This window comes from Rhinopithecus bieti, unplaced genomic scaffold, assembly GCF_001698545.2.
Source record: "Rhinopithecus bieti isolate Rb0 unplaced genomic scaffold, ASM169854v2 scaffold_21412, whole genome shotgun sequence".
Classification (NCBI taxonomy): Eukaryota; Metazoa; Chordata; class Mammalia; order Primates; family Cercopithecidae; genus Rhinopithecus; species Rhinopithecus bieti.
This window is the reverse complement of record NW_016811643.1, coordinates 414478-442346: the sequence shown is the minus strand read 5'-3', so window position 1 is coordinate 442346 and position 27869 is coordinate 414478. Positions and strand designations below refer to the sequence as shown.

General features: G+C 41.9%; 1 protein-coding gene across 3 annotated transcripts in view; it reads right to left on the bottom strand.

The window, feature by feature from the left end:
* The window catches only part of FAM168A (family with sequence similarity 168 member A), a 209198-nt gene that overhangs the window by 22398 nt on the left and 158931 nt on the right, over positions 1-27869 (bottom strand). For 2 of the 3 annotated variants that reach the window (XM_017894432.1, XM_017894434.1), the window contains exons 3-4: positions 7954-8034; positions 2677-2703 (exon numbers count right to left, since the gene is read on the bottom strand). In XM_017894432.1, coding sequence (XP_017749921.1) covers positions 2677-2703; positions 7954-8034 — 108 coding nt within the window. The remainder of the gene's footprint in view (positions 1-2676; positions 2704-7953; positions 8035-27869) is intronic. The other variant, XM_017894433.1, reaches the window with a different exon arrangement.

Below are 27869 nucleotides of genomic sequence, written 5' to 3'. Positions count from 1 at the left end.
AGAAAATGAATTAGTGTTTTCTGTACGTCTCTGTATGTTTGAATCCTTATAATTTAAATAACTAGATAAATGTGAAAACACATCAAAAAACAAATACTAGCTGTCAACCTGACCTCCCCATTAGTTAGTTGTACCATGTGATCCAGCCCCTCTGTATATAATTCTAAAGTCACCTGTTCTATTGGTGGGAGCGATTCAGAGCTCAGTTGTGGGATGAAGACATTTTCCAACTGAAGCTTTTAGAGGCATGGTCACAGAGGAGGCTGCTCAGAATGGCATGCCTGCCTTTGCGTGCCTGGAAAGTACCACTTCCTAGAGATGTTTTGTATTTTGAACTGAGGTAGTTAAATATAGGCATATACATATGTAAAGACATCATTAAGCTGTACACTTAAGATTAGTGTACTTTATATACTTTGCTATGTGTTATCCCTCAATTAAATGAGAGAGAGAGAGAGAGAGAACCCTTGGCAGTGAAGGGCCATGGGCCCAGTCACAGCATGCTGCCCACATCCAGGTGCTGGGTTGTTCACTTTCCTGGATACGGGGCCCTCACGCCCTCTGACAGTTGAACAATCTGTTAAGCACATTTACAAGGAGACGAGGCAGCAAGGGACCATCATCCTGAACAATGCACTGAGTCAGGAAATCTGAGTTGTAGCCTGGGCTCTGCCACTTAATAGCTGTGGGATCTTGGGCAAGTCACTTAACCTTTCTAAGCTTCAGTTTTGTTGTCTCATAAAATGGCAATAATCATCACTCCTTGATTGCTTCATAGTACTGATGTGAGGGTCAAAAATAAAGTGTCACCCAGTCTTCTAACTTCTAGTTCTGGTATCCGTCCCCTCTTCCATCTCCAAAGTTATAGGCTACAGCTCTAATTTGAAGCTCTCATCATCTCTCATCTGAACTATTGCAACTGCTTCCTCATGTTAAATCTGCTCCCTCCAATTTTCAAGCTGCATTCAGAGCAATATACCTAAGACCTAAACCTAATCATAAAATCCCCTTTCTTGAAAACATTCCATAGTTCTCCACTGACTCTAAGCTAAAGTTTGAACTCCTGTGTAGCACTCAGTGCCCCACCATGATCATCTTGTCCCAATGACCTCTCTAGACTCTCTCACTGTTGTCAATCTCCTGCCCATACTACAGCCACAGAAACTGCTTATCATTCCCAGAATATGCCAAGGAGCTTCACATCTCCATGTTTTTGTCCACACTGCTACCTCTTCTGGCATGTCTCTCCCCAAACTCCATCTGGTAACATTAATTAATCCATCAATCATGAGCTGAAGACTCACACCTACTATGAAGCCTTTCCTTCTCCCCACCCCTTAAACACAGCTCTCTCATGCATCCCTATAAACTGACTATCCCAATCCCCGTGATTCTTGGAAGCACCTGTACTTAATAGCATGTCTTCTCTCCACTAAACTGTGAGCTCCTTGAGAACAAGCCCCTTGTCTTACTAGTCTTCATATTTTCAAAGGGCCATCTTAGGGCCTGGCACAGAATTTTATAAAGTGAAGAGCTCCATCCGTATTCTTTATGCAGATCTATTTCAGATGCTATAACTGGAAGGGGAAGAATGAGAACTTCTCTAACTTTTTATGCACCCTTCTGTCCAGGTTCACATATCCTGAGGCAAACAAAAAATGACTATATGAGAAACAGGTCTGTGACTAACAAAATTGAAGTAATAAAATTATAAGAGGACAGTGTATTAGCATTTAAAGGGACCTCAGAGATCATATGAAATTAAACAATTTATCTATGGCCTGGAGACATTAGTAAATTGCCCAAGATCACACAGCCCACAGCAGTGGCAAGGAGAAATTTCACAGCTCATCTCCTGACAGATGCGTGATACACAAATTCAATTTCCAGCATCCAAATAATTCAAGGTTAAAAGTTGAGAAAGGGTGCAGAGATTTTACAAAAACATTTTCCTGAACAGCCCAGGTGAGGGTGGTGAAAGTTGCAAGTCCTTCCCATGGTCCCTTCCTGTCTATGACAAAAAGGACCTAGTCAAGTTATACTGCTGGGACCCTCACAGGTGCCCAGAAGTTCCCGTGGTGCCTTGGGCCTGGAGTCCACACTGTCCAGAGAACCCAGTTCTGGTCCCTCATTTATTAGCACGCTTGCCCCTCTCTCCCCACCTCTCAGCATCTTCTAGGAAAATGAGCCCAGAGCTCAAGTTCTGGGCTAAGGGAACAGATTGTATCTAAAGTCAACCAGGTCTTCAAACATGTCAGACTGCCGATGGAGATGGAAAATCTGATCCTGGGGCAAACTAGTTTTTTGGGTTCTAATAGGCATAATCCAGGTACTCCTTCACAGAGGCTGCCACAAAGCCAACTGAGGAGCTGCATGCAGGTCCTGGAATTTTTGTTCATTTGTTTGAATTCAGCAGCCAGGTTAGGGTGACAGACGCCTTTTAATGCCACGATCCTTTGCTGCTGCCCTAGGGACGGTTCATGTGTGTCTCCAACCCATGATTTTGGCACCATCAGACATGTTCCTGCATGCTTTAGGAACTGCTGCTGAGCCACCTGGGGGGGAGCCCAAGCCTAGGGGATGGGATTTGGGGAGGAGAGGAGAGGGGATCTACCATTGTTACGAGATAACACATTCATAGGCTGTAATACAGATGAGGAAAAATAGCTTTCCTACCATAAGCTGAATGCAGGAACTGAAACTCTGTTGGATAGAAATGTTAGTTGAAATTACCACTAAGAATTTGTGCAAAGTTGTATACATTGCAGTTACATAAACAGACTTTGTTTTCCAATAGCAGTTTCCCCCCAGCTTCACAAAAACAGTAAATAAAGATGTGAAGCACTTTTACCCTAGAGAGGGTGACAGACTTGTCATCTGGGAAAGTCCATTCAATGCAGAGAGCCCCTGGATGCCATAGTGTCTTCCAGGCAGCTGACCCAGAGCTGCCTGGATGTGAACAAGCCCAAGTTCCTGCTTTTTGCTTGTCTGTTATAATACATTTCAGTTATCCCAGGAACTGCAGAGGGATTTCACATATGACAGAGACTTTGTGTTAGAGGAAGTGAAGGTTCAGAGACAATATCACCATCTTTGGCCTCTAAAGAGCTGTCTGTAAAACCTCTGAGATAGGACCAATGCAGAGGCACTCCATCCCTGAAGCCTCTGGGTCACTGTGGTGCTATAGAAGGAGCACAGGTTGTGGGGTCAGACAAGTTGGGTTTGAATCCCAGCTATACTGCTTTTTTTGGACACGGGGTCTCACTTTGTTGCCCAGGCTGGAACGCAGTGGTGCAATGATAGCTCAATGCAGCCTCCAGCTCCTGGGCTCAAGTGATCCTTCTGTCTCAGCCTCCTAAGTAACTGGAACTACAGGTGTGTGCCACCAAGCCTGCCTATTTTTTTTAATTTAATTTTTTGTAGAGACAGGGTCTTATCATGTTGCCCTGGCTGGTCTTGACCTTTGGCCTCAAGGGATCCTCCTTCCTTGCCCTCCCAAATCTACTGGTTTTTAGCTGTATAACTTTGGGCAACTTATTTAACCTGTTTGAACAAAGTTGGAGGCAGGAAGCCTAACTTACAAGACTAAGGTAAAAATGAACGTTTGTAACATGACTTGTGCAGGGCTTGGAACAGGGCAGCTGTTCAGAAAGCACAAATTCCTTTTCCCTACTCTTCTCCAAGTCTGTTGCATGTAAAATGGGAATAATGCATTTCTACTTTATAGGGATGCTATGAAATCAAATGAGACAATAGGGGAAAATGTTTTTGTCAACAGATTCTCATGAGGAGGTTATTTTATTTCTATCTGTATTAGTTAATCTGTTTATCCATCCCTTCATTTATTTTCAAGCCAGGTTACCATTAATAGGTCCCTAGATTCTAAAAGCCAAGTCTTGATTGGCTCCTACCTCTTATGGGGCCAAAGAGTTCTTAAATAAGATCCCTGAAATCATTAAGAGCCTGGGAAAAAGCTCCAAATACCCACATTGCTTTCAGAACCGATGAAAAGAGTGAAATGTTTCCCTGCATCCTGGACAGATGACATCTTAGGGTACTCAGAGCTGCTAAAAATAGCTTTCTCTCAAGCAATTTCTTGGTCTCCTTAAAGCAGCTGAAAGAAATTTAAACCTAAGAGCCTGGTTCCTTCTGAAGGCACCTCTCTGCATCACAAATGGCTGGCTCTGGCAGGAAGGTGAGAGTAACCTACATCGTCCTCTCTGACCTTCAGCCAGCTTCTCCATGGTAGGAAGTCTCCCACAGTCAGGAAACCTGCACTGTGAATCCAGAGGCCAGCATTCCAAAATATGCTGTGTGTGTGTGTGTGTGTGTGTGTGTGTGTGTGTGTGTGTGTGTGTAACTCAAAGGGAAAGGGATCTTCCCAAGGTCACACCAAAATCAGAAGCAAAGCTAGTGCTACAACCTAGGTCTTTCAACTCCGAGTTTGGGGTCTTTAAATACAGTATTCTAACATTACCCTCTCTTGTGGATTTTGTGCGTTTTTGAGAAAACAGTCTGGGTGACTTTAGTAGAAATATGTTGACTTTTAAAAACAAAATGGGGAAAATCAAGTTAGATGAGGGCTTACTTTTTGCTTGTTTTAAAATTAAAGCTGAATACACATGCCAGGATGTACTCAATCTCAATCTCTTTTTTTCCCTACAGTTTCAGCCTCCTCCTATCTGCACTCCTTTCCCTCTTTAGCCAGTCTAATGCCTTAATTTCTCTCTGGCCCACTGACGCAACTACAGTGTAGCAGTTAAGAGCTCATGTGGCACAGTGGCAAGGTGCAGGGCTTGAATCTTTGGGCTAGTTATGTAACTTCTCTAAGCTTTAGTTTTCCCATTTGGAAAATGGGGATAATAAGGGTACCAACCTGAAAAGTTTATTGCAATATGCAACAAGCTAATATAGATAAAGAACTTCAAACAGTTCCTGACACATAGAAAACATTCAATAAACAGTAGCTATTTATTCCATGTCTTTTCACTTATTGGCAAAGTGATTCTAAAACAATCCCATAATCCAACATTATGAGAAAATAGCCCAGTGCTGGGCATGAGAGCCTGGACAAATTCACAGCCTCCACCATTCAGATGGGCCCCCAGTGTGACCCTGCTCTGTTATCTTTTGGTAGTTTCCAGTCCTACTCCTTCCTGTGAGGCTCTCACATCCTGACCTCCCTGGTTAAGAACCCTCCCTTGATCCCTACTCCCCTCTGTCTAAGCAAATCAAGGTCATTAGATGAGAACTCTCCACTTTCCACTGGTCAATTTATTCTAAGCATATCTACCTGTCACCTTTCCTTTAGTCTTTCCTTTAGTTGCCCTCCTGCGTGAGGCACCCTGTCTCCACTCGCTACTCAACTTCCCAAACCAAAGAAGAGAACTGAGCTCCAGATTTCGCACCCCTACAGCAGCCTCTGTGGAGGCCTGGCTCTGACTGGCACCACCTCTCCTGTGTCTCTGACTTGTCCTCTCCACTTGCACCTTCCTATCAGTACCCCACACTCATATCCGAGAAAACCTTCCTTCAACCCTACATTCACTTCTAGTCAGTGTCCTTTTGTTTTTCCTTTCCTGGTAGCTAGGCTTCTAGTAAGAATAGGCTATATATGCTAAATCTACTTCTTGACTCCTGATTCACTGCACTCTGGTTTCTAGCCTCACCACCTCACTGACAATGCTTCCAATGAGGTCACTGATGGCCTCCTGACTAGAAAGACAATGAATCTTCTTCATTCTTGATCTTACTTGACCTTCTGCAACAACTCATTTTGTTTTAGTCTAGACAGTTTACAAAGTCAGTTCACAGATCTCATAGCACTTAAATTTAAATCATTTATTTATATATGATATACATGATCCTTGAAGCCATTGTAGTTTAGAACTTACCAAATTTGATTATCAGAGAATTTCTGTAGCTTTTATTATTTTTGTCTTCTATCATAGATCTTGGGGAAAATATTATATGTCATATTGACTAAAGGTAAATATAAAACCAATGCTGAGATACCATTATAGAACTTTAGCCCATGTGTCACTGCTCCCTTCATAAGCTTTCCAAAGGCAGTGATTACAGCTTCCTCAAGTTTGAGTCATCTACAAGGTCTTCCAAAGTGTCTTGGGCACAACAGGGTGGGTCAAAATGTCTGTGAAATGACACATCTATGTAAGCACCTTAGGGGATACCATCACCTATTTACATAAAATAGTTCTTGTTTGTCCCAAAAAGAGGGGCTGTGTGATAACTTCATGGTGTGTGTGTATAATTATGATATGATTCCTACTTAGAGATGGGGGAAATGAGGTTCAGATAGGTCAGGTGACTTTAAGGTTGTGAATCTAGGAAATGACAGAGTGAGGACTCAAATCTAGGTCTTCAGACAACCTGTATTCTTTCCTCCTTTAAGTAAGCCCCAAGAAAGAGAATGACAGCAGAATAAACACTAGATTGGCAGAGAAAAGCATAGGACGAGAGTCAGGAGATCTGCCAAAGATTCTAGTCCTTATGCGAATGCTGACTCACTGGGTAACTTGGGACAAAACACTGCTTTTTGGTTCTCCTTTGTCAAGAGAAGAGGTTGAACTGGAGGATCTCTAAGGTCTTTTGAAGCTTTCTAATTCTATAATGACAAGTGCTAAACAAGAAAATGGCATGGGTTGCCGGGCGGGGGGTTGTTGCGTATTATCAGGACATTCAAGGCCTCTCCAAATCCGGCCCTTGTGTATCTACAGTTCAGATTCATCTAGCTGCTCACAGTTTAACCACTCCTCTACTACTACGTTCCTCACAGTGTCATGTTCTCACATCTCTAAGCCTCTGCCCATGCTCTACTCTGCCTGGAATCCCCATTATTCCTTGTGTGCTTAAAGAACAGCTTCTACTTCTCCTTCAAATCTCTATTGTTCTCCACTCTCTGAAGCCTCCCCTACACTTTCACCCCCAGGCAGACTGTTGTTCCCTCCTCCTTCCCTTATACGTATTCCTTTTTACGATACTTAGCAGATTAGTACTGCAATGAGTTTATATGCCAGATTCCCAAGTGGGAGCTACTTCAGGCAGGCAAAGATGGCATCTTTTAATTTTTCTATCCCAGTATGGAAGACATTCAACAAATACTTGTTGAGTAAATGGAACTTACATAAAACCATCCACAACCCTGAGGCAGGCAGTCACATTTGAATCTTAAGAGAGGTGAGGTGACTTGCCCAAGGCCTTAGAACTAGTGAGTTGGGTAATCAGGATTCAAACCCAGGACTTTCTAACCACAGAGCCCATACTCTTTCTCCTGCTCTTAAGTATTAGAGCACCAACTGAGCATGAGGGTTAAGATCAGAACTAAGACTGCTGCAATGCTCCGAGCTCAAAATAGAAAAAACCTTTTCAACATTTTCAAACCCATTTCAACCTCAATCCAAGTGTTGGGCCTTTATTAATTTTGAAAAACAAGTAGCTTATCTCAGCTTGAAAACCAGCTCTTTACCCTCTGGTGGCAAGAGCGTGTGTGCGTGTGCCCCAAGATGTGTAGGTGTGTGTGTGCGTGCCCCAAGGTGTGTAGGTGTGTGTGTGCGTGCCCCAAGGTGTGTGTGTCCCAAGGTGTATGTGTGTCCCAGTGGCAGCCTCAGGGAAAACTCAGCAGAGAATGAATTTGGACATTGCTTGGGAGAGCAGAAAAGGTTCTATGAGGAGGATGCAGGTCTCAGATATTCCAGCATGGGAGAGATGAGTCAACCTTAAGTCCCAGACAGAGTGGAGGAGATTCTATTCCCGCCCCCACCCTGAGGCTGACTGTCCCAGTTCCCAGAGGGGACTCCCAGGAAAATCAAGCCTGGACAGGCTGGGCCCGGAGCAATTAAGAACAGGAAAAGGCCAGCAAGTGGTTTTGTTTTTCCATATCGAGTCCCCCTTCCTACCCCATTCGCCACTGCTAGGTCCCCATTTTCTCTTTACCTGGAGCATAACTGGGACTATTGGTGGGGTACAGGCTGGGATTGTAGGCAGGGGCAGCTGCTGGATAGGCTGTGGGGTAACCTACAGAGAGATAAGAAAACGCTTATTTAGTTAGGCAAAAAACAAACAAACAAAAAAAGCAGATTTTTGAGGAAATAGAATCCAAGTCCTAGGCTTGGCCTTCAGCCCCTCCATGGGCTATTTCAGATAGCATATGTGACCAGTTTTCAGCCTCTCAAGAGAAAAGTTACCAATACCAAAATCCCAATATATGCAGACTTTTTGGTCTATTTTTTAAAAGCGATACAAGAAATATGTCTATATGCTCACCATAAAAAAAAAAAAAAAAAGGAAGTGGCCAGGCACAGTGGCTCACGCCTGTAATCCCAACACTTTGGGAGGCTGAGGCAGGTGGATCACAAGGTCAGGAGTTCGAGACCAGACTGGCCAAGATGGCAAAACTCCGTCTCTACTAAAAATACAAAAATTAGCCAGGCGTGGTGGTGGGCGCCTATGGTCCCAGCTGCTATGGGGACCGAGGCAGGAAAGTCAGTTGAACTCGGGAGGCGGAGGCTGTAGTGAGCCGAGATCACACCACTGCACTCTAGCCTGGGCGACAGAGCAAGACTCCATCTCCCCCGCGCCCCCCCCCCAAAAAAAACAACAACAAACAATGGAAGTAACATTGAAGTTTACACTTTTTATGTTCAAGTTTACTTTCACATTCCTGCCACAATACTACTCTCCTCCCCAGAGGTAACATCAATAACAGTTTGACATCTATCTTTCCAGATGGCTTTCTACACATTTTTATACATATATATTCAGTGGTGTGCTGGTAAATATTTAACAACAGGCTCGAAGGGGATGGAAATGGGAGCTGCTTTGCAGCATTTGCCAACTGCCATGGCATAAATGCTTCCACCATGACCAATTTGATGCTACCAACATCACTGAATGAGTAGCTTGGAAGAAGTGCCCACAATCAGCTCTCAAGAGCTTACACAAACCAGCTCCAGCTCACCACAGTATACTATATTCGGTTTGGGGGATTTTTTTGAAATTTTTTTATCATGGTAAAATATGTGTAATATAAAATTTACAATTTTAACCATTTTTAAATATATAATTCAGTGACACTAATGACACTTACAATGTTATGCAACTATCATCACTATTTGTTTCCAAGACATTTTCATCATCCCAAACAGAAACTCTGTAACCATTAACAATACATCCCCCAATACTCAGCCTCGTAACCTCTAATCTACTTTCTGTCTCTCTGAATTTGCCTATTTTATGTAAGTGAAATCATACACTATTTGTCCTTTTGTGTCTGGCTTCTTTCACTTAGCATAATGTGTTTAAAGTTCATTCATGTTGTAGCATGTACCAAAACTTTCTTCTTCTTTATGGCTGAATAATATTCCACTGTGTGTATATGCCAGATTTTCTTTATCCATTCATCTGTTGAGGGACACCTAGGTTGTTTCCACCTTTTGGCTATTGTGAATAATGGTACAATAAACAATGACATACAAGCATCTGTCTGAGTACCTGTTTTCAAATCTTCGGTATACATACCAAGTAGTAGAATTGTTGGGTCATATAGTAATTCTATGTTTAGCTTTTTAAGGAATCACCAAACTTTTTCACAATGTCTGTACTATTTTACATTCCCACCAGCAATGCATGAGAGTTCAAATTTCTCTACATCCTCAACAATCCTTGTTCTTTTCTATTATTATTATTATAGCCATCCTATAGTAAGTGTGAAGTGGGATCTCAATATGGTTTTGATTTGCATTTCCCTAACGACTAATGATGTTGAGCATATTTTCATGTACTTATTGGCTATCTGTATATCCTCTCTGGAGAAATGTCTATCCAAATCATTTTCCCATTTAAAAATACAATTATTTGGCTGGGCGCGGTAGCTCACGCCTGTAATCCCAGCACTTTGGGAGGCCGAGGCGGGCAGATCAAGACGTCAAGAGATTGAGACCAGCCTGACAAACAAGGTGAAACCCTGTCTCTACTAAAAAAATAACAAAAATTAGCTGGGTGTGGTGGCACACGCCTGTAGTCCCAGCTACTAAAGAGGCTGGGGCTGCAGTGAGCCGAGATGGCACCACTGCACTCCAGCCTGGTGACAGAGTGAGACTCCGTCTCAAAAAAATAAATAAAAATAAATAATAATAATAATAAATTAAAAAATACAATTATTTATTTTTGGAGTATAATGGCAGGATCATAGCTCACTGTAGCTTCAAACTCCTGGACTCAAGCAATCCTCCTGCTTCAGCTTCCTGCTGGGCCTACAGGTACGTGCCAATATGCCCTGCCTTTTTTTTTTTTTTTTTGCTTTGTTTTGCTTTTGTGTTTTTTAGAGACTGGGTCTCATTATATTGCTCATGCTGGTCTCAAACTCCTAGCCTCAAGTGATTTTCCTGCCTTGGCTTCCTAAAGTGCTGGGATTACAGGGCATTTTCCCATTTGTTCACTGGGTGGTTTGTCTTTTTGCTGTTATACTGCAGAAGTTCTCTATACATTTTGAATAGTAAACCATTATCAGATGTATTACTTACAAATATTTTCTCCCATTCTGTGGGTTGTCTTTTTACTTTCTTGATATTGCCTTTGATGCAAAAAAAAATTCAATTTTGATTTAAGTCCAATTTACCTCTTTTTTTCTTTTGTTGATTATGCTTTTGGTGTCCTATCTAAGAATCCACTGCCAAATCCAAGGTCATGAAGATTGACCCTTATGTTTTCTTCTAATAGCTTTATAGTTTTGGCTTATATTGAGATCACTGATCCATTTGAGTTAATTTTTATATATGATATGAGGTAGGGGTATACACTGTTATATATTCTACTTTTTCACTTTAACATTATAAACAATTACTCATGTAATCACATATTCTTCGAAAGGCTTATTTTAATATCTTTATGATATTCCATATGTAGATATATCATTTAACCATTACCTGTTTTAGTTGTTTGAAAATTTCACTTTTGGGCCAGGCGCGGTGGCTCACACCTGTAATCCCAGCCCTCTGGGAGGCCTAGGCGGGAGGATCACTTGACGTCAGGAGTTCGAGACCAGCCTGGCCAACATGGTGAAACCCCATCTCTACTAAAATACAAAATTAGCCAGGCGTGGTGGCGCATGCCTGTAATTCCAGCTACTCGGGAGGCTGAGACAGGAGAGTCGCTTGAACCTGGGAGGCGGAGGTTGCAGTGAGCCGAGATTGTGCCACTGCACTCCAGCCTGGGTGACAGAGCGAGACCCTGTCTCCAAAAAAAAAAGAAAAGAAAAAGAAAATTTCACTTTTATAATAGCTAACAAACTAAAAATAACCTAAGTAAATCTCTGACTGATTATTTCTTTAGGAACGAATTCTAGAAGTCAAATCTCTAGGTTAAAGGATAGGCCTTTTTTTTTTTTTTGAAATGGAGTTTCACTCTGTCGCCAGGCTGGAGTGCAGTGGCACTGTATCAGCTCACTGCAACCTCTGCCTCCTGGGTTCAAAAGATTCTCCTGCCTCAGCTTCCCGAGTAGTTGGGACTACAGGTGTGTGCCACCATGCCCAGCTATTTTTGTATTTTTAGTAGAGATGGGGTTTCACCATGTTGGCCAGGATGGTCTTGATCTCTCGATCTCATGATCCACCTGCCTTGGCCTCCTGAAGTGCTAGGATTGCAGGTGTGAGCTATTGCGCCCGGCCGGGTAGGCCTATTTTTAAAGTTCCTCCATCCAACAATTTGAGTATCTACTTGGTGCCAGACACTGGTTTAGGGACTTTTGTCAGTGAACAAAACAAAGATCCCTTCCCTTGTGGAGTTTATATTCTAAGAGGGTGGGAGAAGGTACCCTTGGATAAATATTAAACATAAAGTCTTCAGTGCTATGGAAAAGAGAAAATGGGTAAAGTAAAGGGAATCAGAAGTGCCAAAGTGTTGAGGGTAAGGGCACTGCAATATTAAACAGAATAATCAGAGTAAGACACATTGAGAAGGTATTATTTTTGCAAACGCTTGAAGGAAATGATAAGTGTTAAGCAGATAGCTGAAGGAAGAGTGTTTCAGACAAAAGAGTCAGTGCAAAGGCTCTAAGGTGGACAGCATACGGGACAATGTTGGAGGAATAGCAAAAAGGCCAGTGTGGCTGGAAGGGAACAAATGAGGGGGCAGTAGTAGTAGAGGAAGTCAGAGAGGTAAAAGGCTGGCCAGTTCATGTAGGACTTTACAGGCCACTGTGAGGACTTAGACTTCTATTCTGAGTGAAATGAGAAGACCTCATAGGGTTTTCAGCAGAAGAATAACATGCTTTGACTTATGTTTGAAAAGGGTCACTCTGACTGATGTGTTGAAAACAGACTATAACGGGGTAGAGAAGCATAGCAATCAGCTGAGAGCCTACTGCAAGCTCCTAGCAATAGATGTTGGGACTCAGACGAGAGAAATAGCGGAGGTGAAGAGATATGACATGCTAAGAGCCTTCACATACTTTGCCATACTGTTTTCTAGAAAGACCATCAATTTGTACTTGTTCTAACAGTGTATAAGTGCCTGTCTCACTGCTTCCTGCAGTTGTTAGATGCTCACTGGTATTTTGTCTGACAATGAAAAGCTGGTTTTAAAAGTCAAAGATTAAATCCCTAAATCCCTAAAAGCTTCTTTGGGATTTGTAAATATTGGAGCTTTAATAATGTATCTTTGTTAATATGCCTTTCCTTAAATCCTTTCCAATTCCAAAGAAAATTCACCTCTTTACCCTCTAATCATTTTCTAATTTTAGAACTGAAGTAGCTAACTTGTCAATTAATTAGCAATCTGGAGGCGTGCTACCTCTCAAGAAGAAAGTCAGGGGTCTAATCTGGGAAGCCAAGTGATCCAGTCTCATAGCCAAAATCTGTATTCAGCTTCATGTGAGAAATTGTGCAGCCACAGGTAATCACACTCCTGTTTTGTCATTTCAGATGCCTTTCACTTTAGGGGCAATTATAGGATGTTCCTTCAATGTTTCCAAGTGGAATTATTTTTAATTCACTTGAACTTGGCAGATATTATATAAGGCAGCATTACAGGGAGCTTTATTTGGTCCTCCCTCCCTCTCTTTCCTTCCTTTCTTACTTCTTTTCTTACCTTCCTTCCTTACCTTCTTACCTTACTTACTTCTTTATTTATTTATTAATTACAGGGTCTCAAGCGTTGCCTGAGTCCAGGAGTTTTATAACTGTTAATACATTAAGTCTGATCAGGCATGGTGGCTCACATCTGTAATCTCAGCACTCTGGGAGGCTGAAGTGGGAGGATCGCTTGAGCTCAGGATCTCTACAGTCTTATGACACATGACTGCCATTGAGACATACCATGTATATTTCACTCATTGCTCATACAAAAGATATTTTCACACTTGCTTTTCATTTGAGCCTCAGGTCAATCCTAATGTGATTTCTCCCATTTTATAGCTAATCAAATAGAGGTTGAGAGGTGAAGTAACTTTCTGGTTAAGATTATTCAGCAAGTCGGCTGGGCGCGGTGGCTCACGCCTGTAATCCCAGCACTTTGGGAGGCCGAGACGGGCGGATCACGAGGTCAGGAGATCGAGACCATCCTGGCTAATACAGTGAAACCCCGTCTCTACTAAAAATGCAAAAAATTAGCAGGGCGTGGCAGTGGGCACCTGTAGTCCCAGCTACTTGGGAAGCTGAGGCAGGAGAATGGCGTGAACCCGGGAGGCGGAGCTTGCAGTGAGCCGAGATTGGGCCACTGCACTCCAGCCTGGGCGACTGAGCGAGACTCTGTCTCAACAACAACAACAACAAAAAGATTATTCAGCAAGTCAGTGGTCATACTGGGAAGGGAATCCCAAAAGCAATGCCTTTTCCACACCTACCAAATAATTATCACTTTGTCCTTAGAAACAAACCTGCCCCTTTTGTATTTGTATTTTTTGAAGGTCAAGAGTGAAGAGAATAAATGGACACAAGTTAGCCTTTCTCCTTTGTATCCTAAAGGCTGCAGTAGTGATCAGGTATTCTGGGATTTTGATGTGTACATTTTAATTGCTTTACAGATGTCAATACAATCTAATCCTCTTTTCTTGTTGGTACTAGGATTAGGACTAAAGAAATGTAAAGCTATTTTTTGATTAATATGGAAATTAGAAATTACTTTCAACAGAAATCAGGGGACTATTTCTGAAAATACTTTACCTTTAGGAGCTAAAAATAGCAGAGTATCAAAAGGCTAGAGGAAGACAAACTCCCTGGCTCAAAAAGACAAAGAGGCTTACTTCTTTGTGAGTAGGAGAATACTTAGGCAATGAAGACATTTTCAGTTTGAAGCACACAATTAAAAAGAAAACTGCCCCGCAAATGACCCCCTAGGGTGATCAAAACCAAAATAAGACCAAAAAAATCTTTATTCTCTCAAGATAATAAAGAAGAGCGCAAGAGGAAGGATGTAATTTTGAATCTGTATTATGTTCTGGCCACTATGCTAGGCACTTCTTTATCTGATACAAAATATATTACTAGTTCCATTTTAGAGACAAGGATATTAAGACTTCTCTTACAGAGCTAATAAGTAGAGAGTAGAGACAGAACCCAGACCTGCTGAGTGAGACAATATCCATTCCTACCAACCTCCCTGCCTCTCCTCAAAATGAGTCTACTTAGAGAAAATCTCTGGATTTGGCTTCCACTTACTTTGCCAAGATTCTTTTACTTCATCTTCAAAAGCAAGGAAAATAGGAAATTACTCTAGAGAGTCAATTTGGTCAAAGATGGCTGCGTTTAAAAAAAAAATAAAACAACAACTACTGTTTCCACTCAGTGGAAAGGTCATGGTCATGTTATTGAAAAGTATCACAGACACTGAATTATAGAGTTGGAAGAGGTATTAGAGGTGATTGAGGCCAATTTGTCACTCAGCACAGGAATACCCTTTATAGTGGCACACATGACTGGCAGCATAGCCTCTGCCAGCATACTCTTCTTTTTTTTTTCCTGAGACGGAGTCTTGCTCTGTCGCCAGGCTGGAGTGCAGTGGTGTGATCTCGGCTCACTGCAACCTCCGCCTCCTCAGTTCAAGCAATTCTTCTGCCTCAGCCTCCCGCAGCATACTCTTCTAATGATGGTACACTCAGAACCTCTTCAGTGAGTCAAAGCACAGACTGGAGAGCTCTGAAATTAGAAAATTCTTCACTCTGAGCTAAAAATCTGACTTATTAGGTATCTTACCCTGAACACTTTTTCAGTCACTGGAGTGCAGAGGCTGAGGCAGGAGAATTGTTTGAACCCAGGAGGCAGAGATTGCAGTGAGTTGAGATCACACCACTGCACTCCAGTTCCTGGTCCTAGTTTTCCCCTCACAGAACATGTCTGTTTCCTCTCCTCCAGGACAGCCTGCTAGAGATATGAAGATATCCATGATTCCTCCTGAATTTTCTTGTGTCCAAATCCAACAGACCCAATTCCTTCAATCTTCCCTCATCCTGATTGCTCACCAGTGATCAGACTTCAATTTACAAATCCCCTTCCCTTAAAACAATTCAATTATTCTTCTTGCCTTGTTCATTCTTCTGCTGATAGTTTTTCCCCAATTAAAAAAAGATAATTGAACTGACATAACAAGACTATGGTGATTGTGGTCAGTGAAGGCCTAAAGTGACTGCATCTAGATTTCATCATCATCATCATCATCATAGCATCTGGCAAATACTCTGTGGCAAGCAGGGTGCTAGGTTCTTCACAGAGGCACTTACAGTCTAATGGGTAAATAATATAGTTATTTAAATTAATCTACAGGTGTAATATATGTAAGATATATTCAGAGAATGCTGAAGGTGTTATCAGAATGCTGAGGAGGAAATGAACATGTTTAGAATAGTTGGGAAAGGCTTCTGAGAGAAATAAACATTTTAGTTGGCTTTGAACAATGAATGGGAGGAGTTTGTCAAGGTGTGGAGAGGGTAGGGACAAAGAAATATATACTGATTCCATGCATGAAGGTATGAAAGTGCATATCACATTAGGGAAACGGCAAATAGTTCAGTACAGTTGAATTTACTGCATGTGGGGAAAAGTGGCAGGAAGTAAAGATAAAAAGGTAGACTAGGGGACAGGCTGTGAAGGGATTTGAATGCCAGGCTAAGGGATGGAATTAATTAAAAAAAAAAGGAAAACATTGGAGGGTTTTAAACTGGGGGTTTCTTGTGTGTGTTTTACAAAAACTACTCCAGCGGCAGCATGAAAAGTTCAGAGTAGTTAAGATCAGAGAAGGAGGAACATGATAGTAAGTCACTACAGTAGCCCAAAGGAAAAGTTACAACACTAGCAATAGGATGAAGAGAGGGGGGACTACAAAGATGTTTAGGAGGCACAGCCTACAAAATTTGATCCTGAGCACAAAACCCCATTTTAGTCCTGTGGGCTAAAAAGCTACAAAGAAAGATGGGAAACGTTCTAACTGCAGGGTTTGCAAGTACTATCCCCCCACCCCACCCCCGCTTCTTTTCTTTGATAGGCGGAAGGAAATAAAATAAATAGACCCTCAAATCTGTTAGTTCCAGAAAAATGCATGAATCTGAATTTCTCTTACTAGCTGGGAGGCTTGGCTGCTGAGAGTGCTATACTGGTGAAAATGTAGGTCAGCCCAAGCAGGCAGCAGTTCTGTAGTGCTGGCTCTGAACCTGTCCACCAGACCTGAATCTAAGATAGCCTGTATATTAGATTCAAGGCCCAGCCACCCAGCCTTCCACTGGCGAGCTACAGGGAATTGTAAAGGGTGTGAACTATAATAAATGAGGCACTGTTCTCATCTAGGGCAAGGCAGCTCCTCCTGAGGTAACAAGACAGGAGGAAATATCCAGTAATCAATTGTGCTCTGAGTTGTACTGCATCTTCAGAGAAAGCATACCTATCCAGGTTAAAGGCCAGCAACCTGTGGGTCATTCACCTAGGCTGAGCTGTAGCAGAGAAAGACTGCTAAAACCAGATCAGCCTTAACTTCCTATGTCATTAGTGTACAAACAGTATCAACAACAAAAAAAGATAAGAAAATAAGTTGCTTAGACGTTAGTAATATAACTGCTCCTAGGTAAATATATAAGGCCAAGTGTGTGCTGCTGCCTCAGGACAAATTTTTTTTTATTTTTTTTTAACAAATCTAAAAATATCTCTGCAGTTCCCTATCTGCCAGTAAAGGAGAGATTTTAATGTGAAGCAGATGGCTTATTCTCTCAATCCCCATTCCAGGAGTGTGCTATTGCTTCTTTTTTCTCCTACATTTATAAGGCACTTCGGAGGTACTCAACACTTTAGAGTTTGTTTGGTGTCTCTGACCTCTGTGCGTTTATCTTCTAAAACAGATCAAGGAGCAAGGTGAAATTTTGTGAATGGATAATCTGGTCCATGAATACCTTTGTCTCTCAGGTCAATTCACTCTTTTTTTTTTGAATCGGAGTTTTACTCTTGTCCCCCAGGCTGGAGTACAATGGTATGATCTCCGCTCACTGCAACCTCTGCCTCCCAGGTTCAAGTGATTCTCCTGCCTCCGCCTCCTGAGTAGCTGGGATTACAGGCACCTGCTACTGCGCCCAGCTAATCTTTGTATTTTTAGTAGAGACGGGGTTTCACCATGTTGGCCAGGCTGGTCTTGAACTCCTGGCCTCAAGTGATCTACCTGCCTCGACCTCCCAAAGTGCTGGGATTACAAGTGTGAGCCACTGCACCTGGTCCACTCTTTTATTCTACTGTTCCATTTAAAGACATTTGCTAAAGGGAAAAATCTTGCTCAGATTCAATGTAATGTATTGGAACACTTGTTTTCCATATAAAACAATAAAATTAGACACCCCCAACCCCACACCTCACACTTCTCCAATTCTAGAAAGACAAAAGACTTAAATATAAAATAAAACAGCCTGGTTGTGGTGGCTCACTCCTGAAATCGTAAAAAAAAAAAAAGAAAAAGAAATAGGAGAATATCAGAGTCCCAGAGAATATCAGTATAACCTTGGGATTACAAAGTGTTTCTTAGATGATATCGAAAGGAAGAACCACAAAAGGGTGAAAAATTTAATTGAAACATAAAGTTCTATATGTCAAAAGATGCCATAAACAAAGTTAAAAGGCAAGCACAGAGAAATAAAAGACATTTGTAACGTATGTTAACACTGGACTAGAGGCCAGATTAAAAAACTCATATTAATCAAGAAGAAATGAAAATAAGCCAATAGAACCTAATCAGGCAACAATTCACAAAAGAAACCAGACAGCTGACTGAGGAGCAACAGAAAAATGTTCAACCACAACAGTAATCAGCAAATGCACATAAAAGGAATATTATATTATTTCATACCTATCAGATGGGCTTTTTTTTTTTTTTTTTGAGACAGTGTCTTGCTCTGTTGCCAGGCTGGAGTGCAATGGCGCTATCTCAGCTCACTGCAACCTCCACCTTCTGGGTTCAAGCAGTTCCCCTGCCTCAGCCTCCCAAGTAGCTTACAGGGGTACAGGCACATGCCTACACCACTTGGCTAATTTTTTCTATTTTAGTAGAGAAGGGGTTTCACCACGTTGGCCAAGATGGTCTCGATCTCCTGACCTCGTGATCCACCCACCTCAGCCTCCCAAAGTGCTGGGATTAGAGGCGTGAGCCACCATGCCTGGGCTAGACAGGCAAAAATTTTTAAGTGTGACAATATCAGGTGTTGGATAGGACCCGAAACAATGCTCATATTTTGTTCGGGGTTTCTACATTTGTATTCAAATGGGATACTGGTCTATCCAGTTTTCTTGTGATGTCTTTGTCTGGTTTTGGTATCAAGGTAATACTGGCCTCACAGAACGAGTTAGAAAGTGTTCCTTTATCTTCTATTTTTTCAAATAGTTTGTGCAGGATTGGTGTTAGTTCTTATTCAAATATTTGGTAGAACTCACCAAAGACGCCATCTGGCTTTTCTTTGCAGAAAGTTTTTTGATTACTAAATCTCTCTCTGTTATAGGTCTGGTCAGATTTTCTATTTCTTCATAAGTCGGTGTTGGCAGTTTGTGTCTTTCTAGGAATTTGTCTATTTCACCTAGGTGTCTAATTTGTTAGCATACAATTGTTCACGGTCTTACCTCATATTCCTTTTTATTTCTATAAAAGTCAGTAGTAATGTCCTCTGTATCTTTTTTTTTTTTTTTTTTTTTTGAGGCGGAGTCTCGCTCTGTCACCCAGGCTGGAGTGCAGTGACCAGATCTCAGCTCACTGCAAGCTCCGCCTCCCGGGTTTACGCCATTCTCCTGCCTCAGCCTCCCGAGTAGCTGGGACTACAGGCGCCTGCCACCTCGCCCGGCTCGTTTTTTGTATTTTTTAGTAGAGACGGGGTTTCACTGTGTTAGCCAGGATGGTCTCGAACTCCTGACCTCGTGATCCGCCCATCTCGGCCTCCCAAAGTGCTGGGATTACAGGCTTGAGCCACCGCGCCCGGCCAGATTTTAAGATTGTTTAATGAAAAATCTTCCAGATCTCAATCGTGTGCCTTATCACCCTGCCTTTCCCTCAACTCTCACATGGATCCAGTTGGTTAGGCCTATTATTGTTTGACCAAACACAAGCTGGACAAAGCAAGCTTCTAGTCACCATGGCTTTTTGTAGAAACAGTAAACCATTCATTCTCTAAATACAGGTAATTTTTTGTATACTGTTGTGTGTGTGTGTATTTACAATCTTTTGTGCATTTTAAAACATTTTTGTCCCTCTTTAAAAAATTGTAAATGAAAGTGTCCCCACATTTTTGCCTTTTTATTTGTAATATTTCAGTCTATTATTTCTGTTTTGTGCTACTAGCTAATAGTGAAAGTTCAAACAACCTAAATGTCTACCAACAGGGCATTAGCTGAAACAAATCTAAACCCAACCTAGATTCCTTAAGTAAATTAAGGTGAGTTATATATAGAACTGTACATAGCATATAATCTCATTTTGTTGAAAAACAATGTATGTATTTCATTTTAAAAGACCTAGAAAAATAGATACACCAAAGTGTTAACAGTGATTGTCTCTGAATCAGGGGAATTATTAGTGTTCCTCTATGTTCTTCTCACGTCAGTATCCTCTAATTTTTCTAAAATGAGCATACACTCTTTTGGAAATAAGGTAAAACAAGAGAAGCCATAAAATGATTACATTGGCTGGCTGCAGTGGCTCATGCCTGTAATCCCAGCATTTTGGGAGGCTGAGGTGGGCGGATCATCTAAGGTCAGGAGTTCAAGACCAAGCCGACCAACATGGAGAAACCCCGTCTCTACTAAAAATACAAAATTAGCTGGGCATGGTGGCGCATCCCTGTAATCCCAGCTACTTGGGAGGCTGAGGCAGGAGAATCGCTTGAACCTGGGAGGTCGAAGTTGCGGCAAGCCAAGATGGCGCCATTGCACTCCAGCCTGGGCAACAAGAGTGAAACTCCATCTCAAAAAAAAAAAAAAAAAAGATTATTGGACATTAGATATTTTTCAAGTAATCTCTTACTGTTAGACATGTCATCTGTTCTAAATAACTGCCACTCATACTTCTGGCAGAGCCAGGACTAGAACACAAACACCCAGATTTTCCAGATAACATGTAAAAATGTGTTTGTTTTGTTTTGTTTTGTAGAGACAGGGTCTCAGTATGTTACCCAGGCTGGTCTCTCCTGGCTTCAAGGGATCCTCCCTCCTCAGCATCCCAAAGTGCTGGGATTATAGGAATAAGCCTCAGGTCCAGCCTTTAAAAACTCTCATTGGGCCCTACAAATTTAAAGAGTTGTTGTTTCTAGAGACCTTGTGAATACGCTGGTGAGGTCCTAAAGGAAGTAGGTGGGAAATATGTGCAACATGCACACCAGGGCAGGATTTTCAATTAAACTGAAATAGAACATATCTTAGGTCAATGATCTCTAGAAAATACTACCATTTCAACACTTCTTTGTTTAGAGCTACCACTAGGTTACTATATGACCTGGGCAAGACAATTAGAGCCCTTATCAAATTTTCTATCTCTGTTTCCTCATCTGCAAGATAGTAACAACAGCTACTACTAAATGAACATCTCCCATAATGTTTTACAAATGGGAAAACTGGGGCTCTAAGAAGTTAAGTAATTTGCTCATGGTTATGTAAGTGACAGTTAAGATTGAAACCAGATCTATCTGACAAAAGAGAATGAAGGTAGGGAAATGTTTGGTTCTATTTCTATGAGTTATTTTATTTTTTCCTTTTAACATTAAGGAGGTATCAGCAGAACTTTCTTTGTACAATGCAAATGACACTGTGTACTCTGTGGGACTGAATTAGAAGGTACATTGAATTACAATTAACTCAGGCCTCATCCTAACAGCTGAGCAATTAGATCAATCTAATCTGAATTTTATTGCTTGTTTTATTATGACCTATAATTGTTGAAATTACAACAGGAAGTCTAAAAGTCTTATACAAAGGCAACATGCTGCAAAGAGAAGAACATTTCCTAACTCTCAGTAGCTGGATGATTCAAGGCAAGTTACTTAACTACTTTGAACCACAGTTTCCAAATCTATTAATATAAAATAGGAAGACCACTGTCCCACAATTACCAAGGTATACTGTTTAGAAATGCCCAAGAACTAGAAAAAGAGAGATTCCTCAAGGGACATGAGAAAATTACTTGAGCAACATCTAAAAGGAAAGATCTCTGACACACAGTCTGGCCTCAGTACTTTCAAGAACTCAGTGAAAGTCATGACCATGCAACCTGTCACCTTTACTGGAGGAAGCCTGAGGTAAGTCCAGATTCCTCCTTCTCCCTCACTCCCTAAGTCCAACATCAAGTCCTAACTTCATTCATATACCACAAATACTGAATGTCTACAGAAAGCTAGACACTGTTCTCTCTAAAAATGTCTCAAACATGTCCCCACCTCTGCATCTCAAATACAGCTTCTAATTCAGGTCTCTTGACTGAAGTATCAATACCCTCCTAACTGGTCTTCTCCTTTTTCCCTCTCTCTCCAATCCATCCATTTCATTACATCCAGAGAGATCTTTCAAAAATGCCAACCTATCCATCATGCCTAAAAGTTTCTGGCAGCTTCCCACTACCAAGAATAAAGTTCCAAACTACTTATCATGGCATAAAGACCCTCCAAGTCTAGCTCTTGCACATTTAGATGTCCTATTTTTTCTCTTGCCAAGCCGGGTCTGGCATCTTACACTTCAACAACAACACACAGCTGTTCTAACATTTGATTTTTCTACTTTCATGTCATTGATCAGGCTCTTTTCAATGCTCAGATAGTCCTTGACCTTCTCCCTTTCAGACTAGATTAGGTGTTCCTTCTGGTTATCATTCCCTTAACTAGTTTTTCCTATATTCCTTATCAAATTACATTTCCAGTTTTCTGCAATATTGCTGGGCATGGTGCCTCACACCTGTAATCCCAGCACTTTGGGAGGCAGAGGCAGGAAAACTGCTTGAGCCCAGGAATTTAAGACCAACCTGGGCAAAATAGCAAGACCTCATCTCTATCAAAAATTAAAAAAAATAAAAAATAAAAAAATTAGCCAGGCATGGCAGTGCGCATCTGTATTCCCAGCTACTTGGGAAGTTGAGGTGGGAGGATCACTTGAACCCAGGAGATTGAGGCTGCAGTGAGCTATGATCATTACACCACTGCATTCCAGCCTGGGCAACAGAGTAAGACCCTGTCTCAAAAAACAACCAACCAAAAAGTCTGTCGCCCAATTTGTTAGGTCTAGTATCAGTCCAGTGTTGGCCCCCTAAGTTGTGGTTCTCTTTGTTCTTGTATGTCCCACATGGGAGTTTCTGCTTGGGCTCTCACTGCCCAAACCTTTTTTTTTTTTTCTTTCAGTCTTCCTCGCTCTCTAATCACTAAGCCCTGTGGCTGATAAGACCCTTTGGCCTGGGTCTGGCTAAGACAGACCCATCAGCTAACTACCATTTCCCTGCTGATTCAACTTCCACTGCAGAAAAAGCCAAATGGACTTTAGATTCAGAGACAGACTCAAATCCTAATTTTGTCATTTCAAACTGTAGATTCAGGCAAGTTACTTCCACTCACTGAGCTTTAGCTATCTCATATAAAATGGGATAATAATCACTTTGCAGAGTTGAGATGATAATGCTAATAATAAAAACCACTATTATTATGTGTCAAGTTGTTTTTTGTTTGTTTGTTTGTTTGAGACACAGTCTCACTCTGTTGCCAGGGTGGAGTGCAGTGATGTGATCTCGGCTCACTGCAACCTCTGCCTCCTGGGTCCAACCAATTCTCCTGCCTCAGCCTCCCAAGTAGCTGGGACTACAGGCACGTACCACCACACCCAGCTAATTTTTGTATTTTTAGTAGAGACGGGATTTCACCATGTTGGCCAGGATGGTCTCGATCTCTTGACCTTGTGATCTGCCCACCTCAGCCTCCCAAAGTGCTGGGATTACAGGCGTGAGCCACCGTGCCCAGCCCCATGTGTCAAGTATTTACACCAAGCACTTTATATTAATCCCATCTAATCCTCACAACCCCTTCATGAGGTAGGTCCTACCATTATCTTTATTTTAGAAACCAACTAGAGAAGCTAATTTACTTTGCCTGGGTAATTGTGATAGACAATGGGCTCGCTAACCCAATGATCATTCCCAACACCCTTTGCCTTTACCAAATGCTTTCACTACTAAGGCTGGAAAAGCTAAATACTCACTTTCTCAGCTTTCCTAGCACTTAGGAATAGCCATGTGGCCCAGTTCTGACCAATGAGATGTACACAGAAGTCGGCTGGGGGTATTTGGGTCTTTGCTTTCCTAGGAAAAGAACAGACATTACTCTTGTTCCTCTACACCCCTTTTTTCCTACCTCCATCACAGACATAATAACTAGAGCTACAGCAGTCATCTTAGAGCAGGAGGAAAAGGCCAAAGAATCATAGAGACACTGGTCTTGTATTCCTGATCTAATAAATCAATGTCACCTGCCACTGACCTTCAGCCTTCTTTTTATGTAAGAAAAATATACCTCCTATTTACCTATTTATTTAAGCTCCTGTTTTCTCTCTCTCTCTCTCTCTCTCTATCGCTATCTTTCCTTTCTTTTCTATTGAGATGGGGTCTTGCTGTGGTGCCCTGGCTAGAGTGCAGTGGCATGATCATGGCTCATTGCAGCCTTGACCTCTTGGGCTCAAGCAATCCTCCTGTCTTAGCCTCCTGAGTAGCTGGGAACACAGGTGTATGCCACCTAATTTAAAAATTTTTTTTGGAGAGCCAGGGTCTCTCCATGTTGCCCAGGCTGGTCTCCAACTCCCGGGCTCAAATGATCCTCCTGCCTCAGTCTCCCAAAGTGCTGGGATTACAGGTATGAGGCACCGCACCTGGCCAAAGCTACTGTTAATCAAGTCTTCCAGTAGCATATTCTGGCATTTATAACTGATGCACTGTGAGTGATCAAAAAATGGAGCTGAGATTTAAACATAGGCAATTCTTACCTACTAAGCTACATGAAAAAAAAAAAATCTGGCACTGGATTTATTAGGGAATGGGTACTCAAATGATGAAAATAACTATAATAATGTGAATCACTCAGCCTACCTTCTTAAGGCTCCAAGCTCCTCTGGAAACTCAGGATGGTTAGTAACCTAAATTACAACAGAACTGCTTAGGATCAGGTCCCCTCTTTGGACAGTTTGCCCAGCCCTCTTGTCTGCATTTCAATTCAGAGCTCCCAGGTCAGGGTCCACACTAAGGTGGGAAGAGGGCATGAAGGTCTGGAGTCAGGTCTTGACTCTCTGCCCATCTCCACCTATCTTACGGTACCACAAAGATTTCAGGCCTCTTGCCATGCAGGCATAAGGCAACAGAGTTCAATGAACTCAGCATAAACTTAGAAATTGTGACAGCACTTGTGGTGACAGTGAAGGCCAGCTTCTCCTTGGTAGACGGAGACCTTTGGAGGTAACAAGAAGTATGGTTTTGTAACTTAAACATTACCAAGGACTATTGATTTTTCTGCATCTTCTCCTGCTGACAGCAGTAATAGCAAAAATCTGATTTAGACACTTAAATTCAAGTACCTTCCCCACCAGCTGAGCAATTTTCAAGTAATCACACTTTCGACCTTACCCAACATGAGTCCTTTTACAGCCAATTTTGGGGGCCAATTATTTAGTTTTCCTAAAATGTGCAAGGAAAAAGAGAATTGTTCACTATTCTGCTGGAAATTGGCTTGCATCCCTCTGTCCAGGGTTTAGGACACCCAATCTGTACTGAGAAGGTGCCAGCAGCCCCTTCTGTCATAGCTGACACATGTGTGACAGTTGACACATAACCTTTGTTTCTAAAGCTGTTCTGAACTCAAAGGAATTATGACATTCATGATGGCAAGATTCCTAGACAAGCTCACAAAATTGGGAGAGAAGAGGGAGACTATGGCACATTTACTAAATGGGAGATAGGTCCATTAAAATCATCTAAAGAGCTTGTAAAAACACCAATTTTGCTGGGAACCACCTCTAGGGTTTCTGATTCAGTAAGTCTGAAGCTGAGAACCAAGACTTAGCATTTCTAGTAGGTTTGCAGGCCCAGGGCTTACATTTAGAAAATCACTGCTATAAAGTATAGATCAATTATTAGTCACAGAGACTTTGGAAACCGACAATTGGGCACCTCCAGATGCTGGAAAAGTTTCTCCATCCATAAGAAAAGGTTCACTGTATCAGGATATTCACCTAGCTTATAGCCTTTTTTTCCCTCCAGAAAACAAAACAACCCCCCTTTCTCCACTACCCCCCACAAAATCTAAACACCGATAGCGACAGATTTCAACTGGTTTCTTTTTATGGACCAGACAGACCCTGAATGCTCAGAACATAGGGAAATGCCTGTGGGTTTTCACAAGGCAAAGCTGTCTCTTAAAAAAGATGCTTTGAGTTCAGAAGAGGAATTCTCCTAGAAGTTCCAGACAACATACCCTGAAAGAAAGGACAAGTCTACAGTGGAGGTTCTCTAATCTCCCAAAGTATGCATATACTACCACTAAGAAAAAAAAACTCTTAGACCAGCTTTTTCCAAAACACACCTGTGCTTACCATAGTTAAGAACCAGGAATGAATAGGTGCAAGGATGGAGACGAGTGTGTGCATGTGTGAGTATATATTAGGGGTTGAGGAGACAAACATAAACCAGATAATTCTGAGAACCCCTTCATGGCAGCTTAGGAGCTATCTAAATGGGTTACAGGTGAGTTGAGATACTGACTCCTTAGGCACTTAGGCTGTCTGGGAAGAAGGTGAGGCATAAGAGCTCCTAGGCAGCTTTGTCTATCCAGAGTTCCCTATAAATAACATCATTTTCTGTGTGAAAGCACTGGCTTAGAGCTAAATGTGAATCACTGTTTAGAGAAGACCCTCGGGACAAAAAGTCTATTCCAAACTCTGAGGTCAATTTGCCAGAGAGATTTAGGGACCTCTAAAAAGGCTTCATTATTAGAGGTTTGATCATTCAGTCCTTTATTCACTCAACTAACCAATATTAGTTGAGAGTTCACTTTGTGTTAGGCACTTTGTGTTAGTACTGAGAACACAATGACCGCCTGCAAGATCAATGGGTATTACTAAAGATATAAACAATTATAAGACAGTCTACAGTCATATGCTGCATAATGACATTTCAGTCACTGACCGCATATATGAAGGTGATCCCCTAAGATTATACTGCGTTTTTACTGTACCTTTTCTATGTTTAGATACACAAACAACCATTGTGTTACAATTGCCTACATTATTCAGCGCAGTAACATGCTGTACAGATTTGTAGCCTAGGCTATACTACATAGCCAAGGTGTGTAAGTAGGCTGTACCATCTATGTCTGTGTAAGTACACTCCATGATGTTTGCACAACAACAGAATTGCCTAATTGTTGCATTTCTCAAAATGTATCCCCCTTGTTAAATAGTCCATGACTATAAGTTAACTATGTAGCTTCGTGGTTAAGAGCATGAAACATCCTAACTTAGGCTTGATTCTGGCTTCTCTACTTCCTGGCTCTGTGACAGAAACAAGTCCTTTCATCTTTCTTGATTTGTGTCTACACCTATTAAAACTTGGATAATACAGATTAGGTAAGAGAAACCTTGCAGCACAGCTGCCAGCACTGCCACCACCTTGAGTCAGGAGAACCAAGCCCAGGCTGGGGTGTTGGAAGTCTGGGGATTCCAGCCTCAGTCACTACGGACAGTTTTTTCTTTGTCTGTAGCTCTCTGGCCACACCCACTCCTTTACATTCAAGGTAGAGGAAGAAGATAATATGAAGCATGTGCTAGCATTAATTATGCTCTGCTTCACCAAGGGGGCTAACAATGAGTGAAATGTGGTAGAAGTTGTAACGTAGAACTATGACCACCAGGAGATTACAGTCCCTGTGGCGAACCTCAAGTTGTCCTGTCAACCCGTTACAATACGCAACGATGTTTCTGAGGAAGAGGAGGAAGCTGAGTTGTGCCCTATCCTTTCTGCCAAAAAGCAGTGGGGATAAGCCCTAACCCTCATTGTTTAGCTAGCTGCCTGCTACATGTGCCATATACCATTTTCACGGACAAGATTAAAGAATTCTGAATGTCTCTTCTCTGATGAAAAGGAGAGTCTGGGGTGAGGGGGTGAGTGGGAGGGACTTGGGCCAGTGCTAGAAGAGAAGAAGGCCTGTTTTCCATAGGGCCCTGGTGTTCTGGTCCTATACCATGTCTAGGGCTTACCTTTTCTCTGGGGGTGGGAAGCACTCTGAACTTCTATCCTGACCCTCTCTCCTCATCTATCTATGAAGATTGGAGGTCAGTATCCAAAGCTCAGGACTATACATTTTAACACAGTTTACATTTTGGATGAAGGCTGAAAGAAAA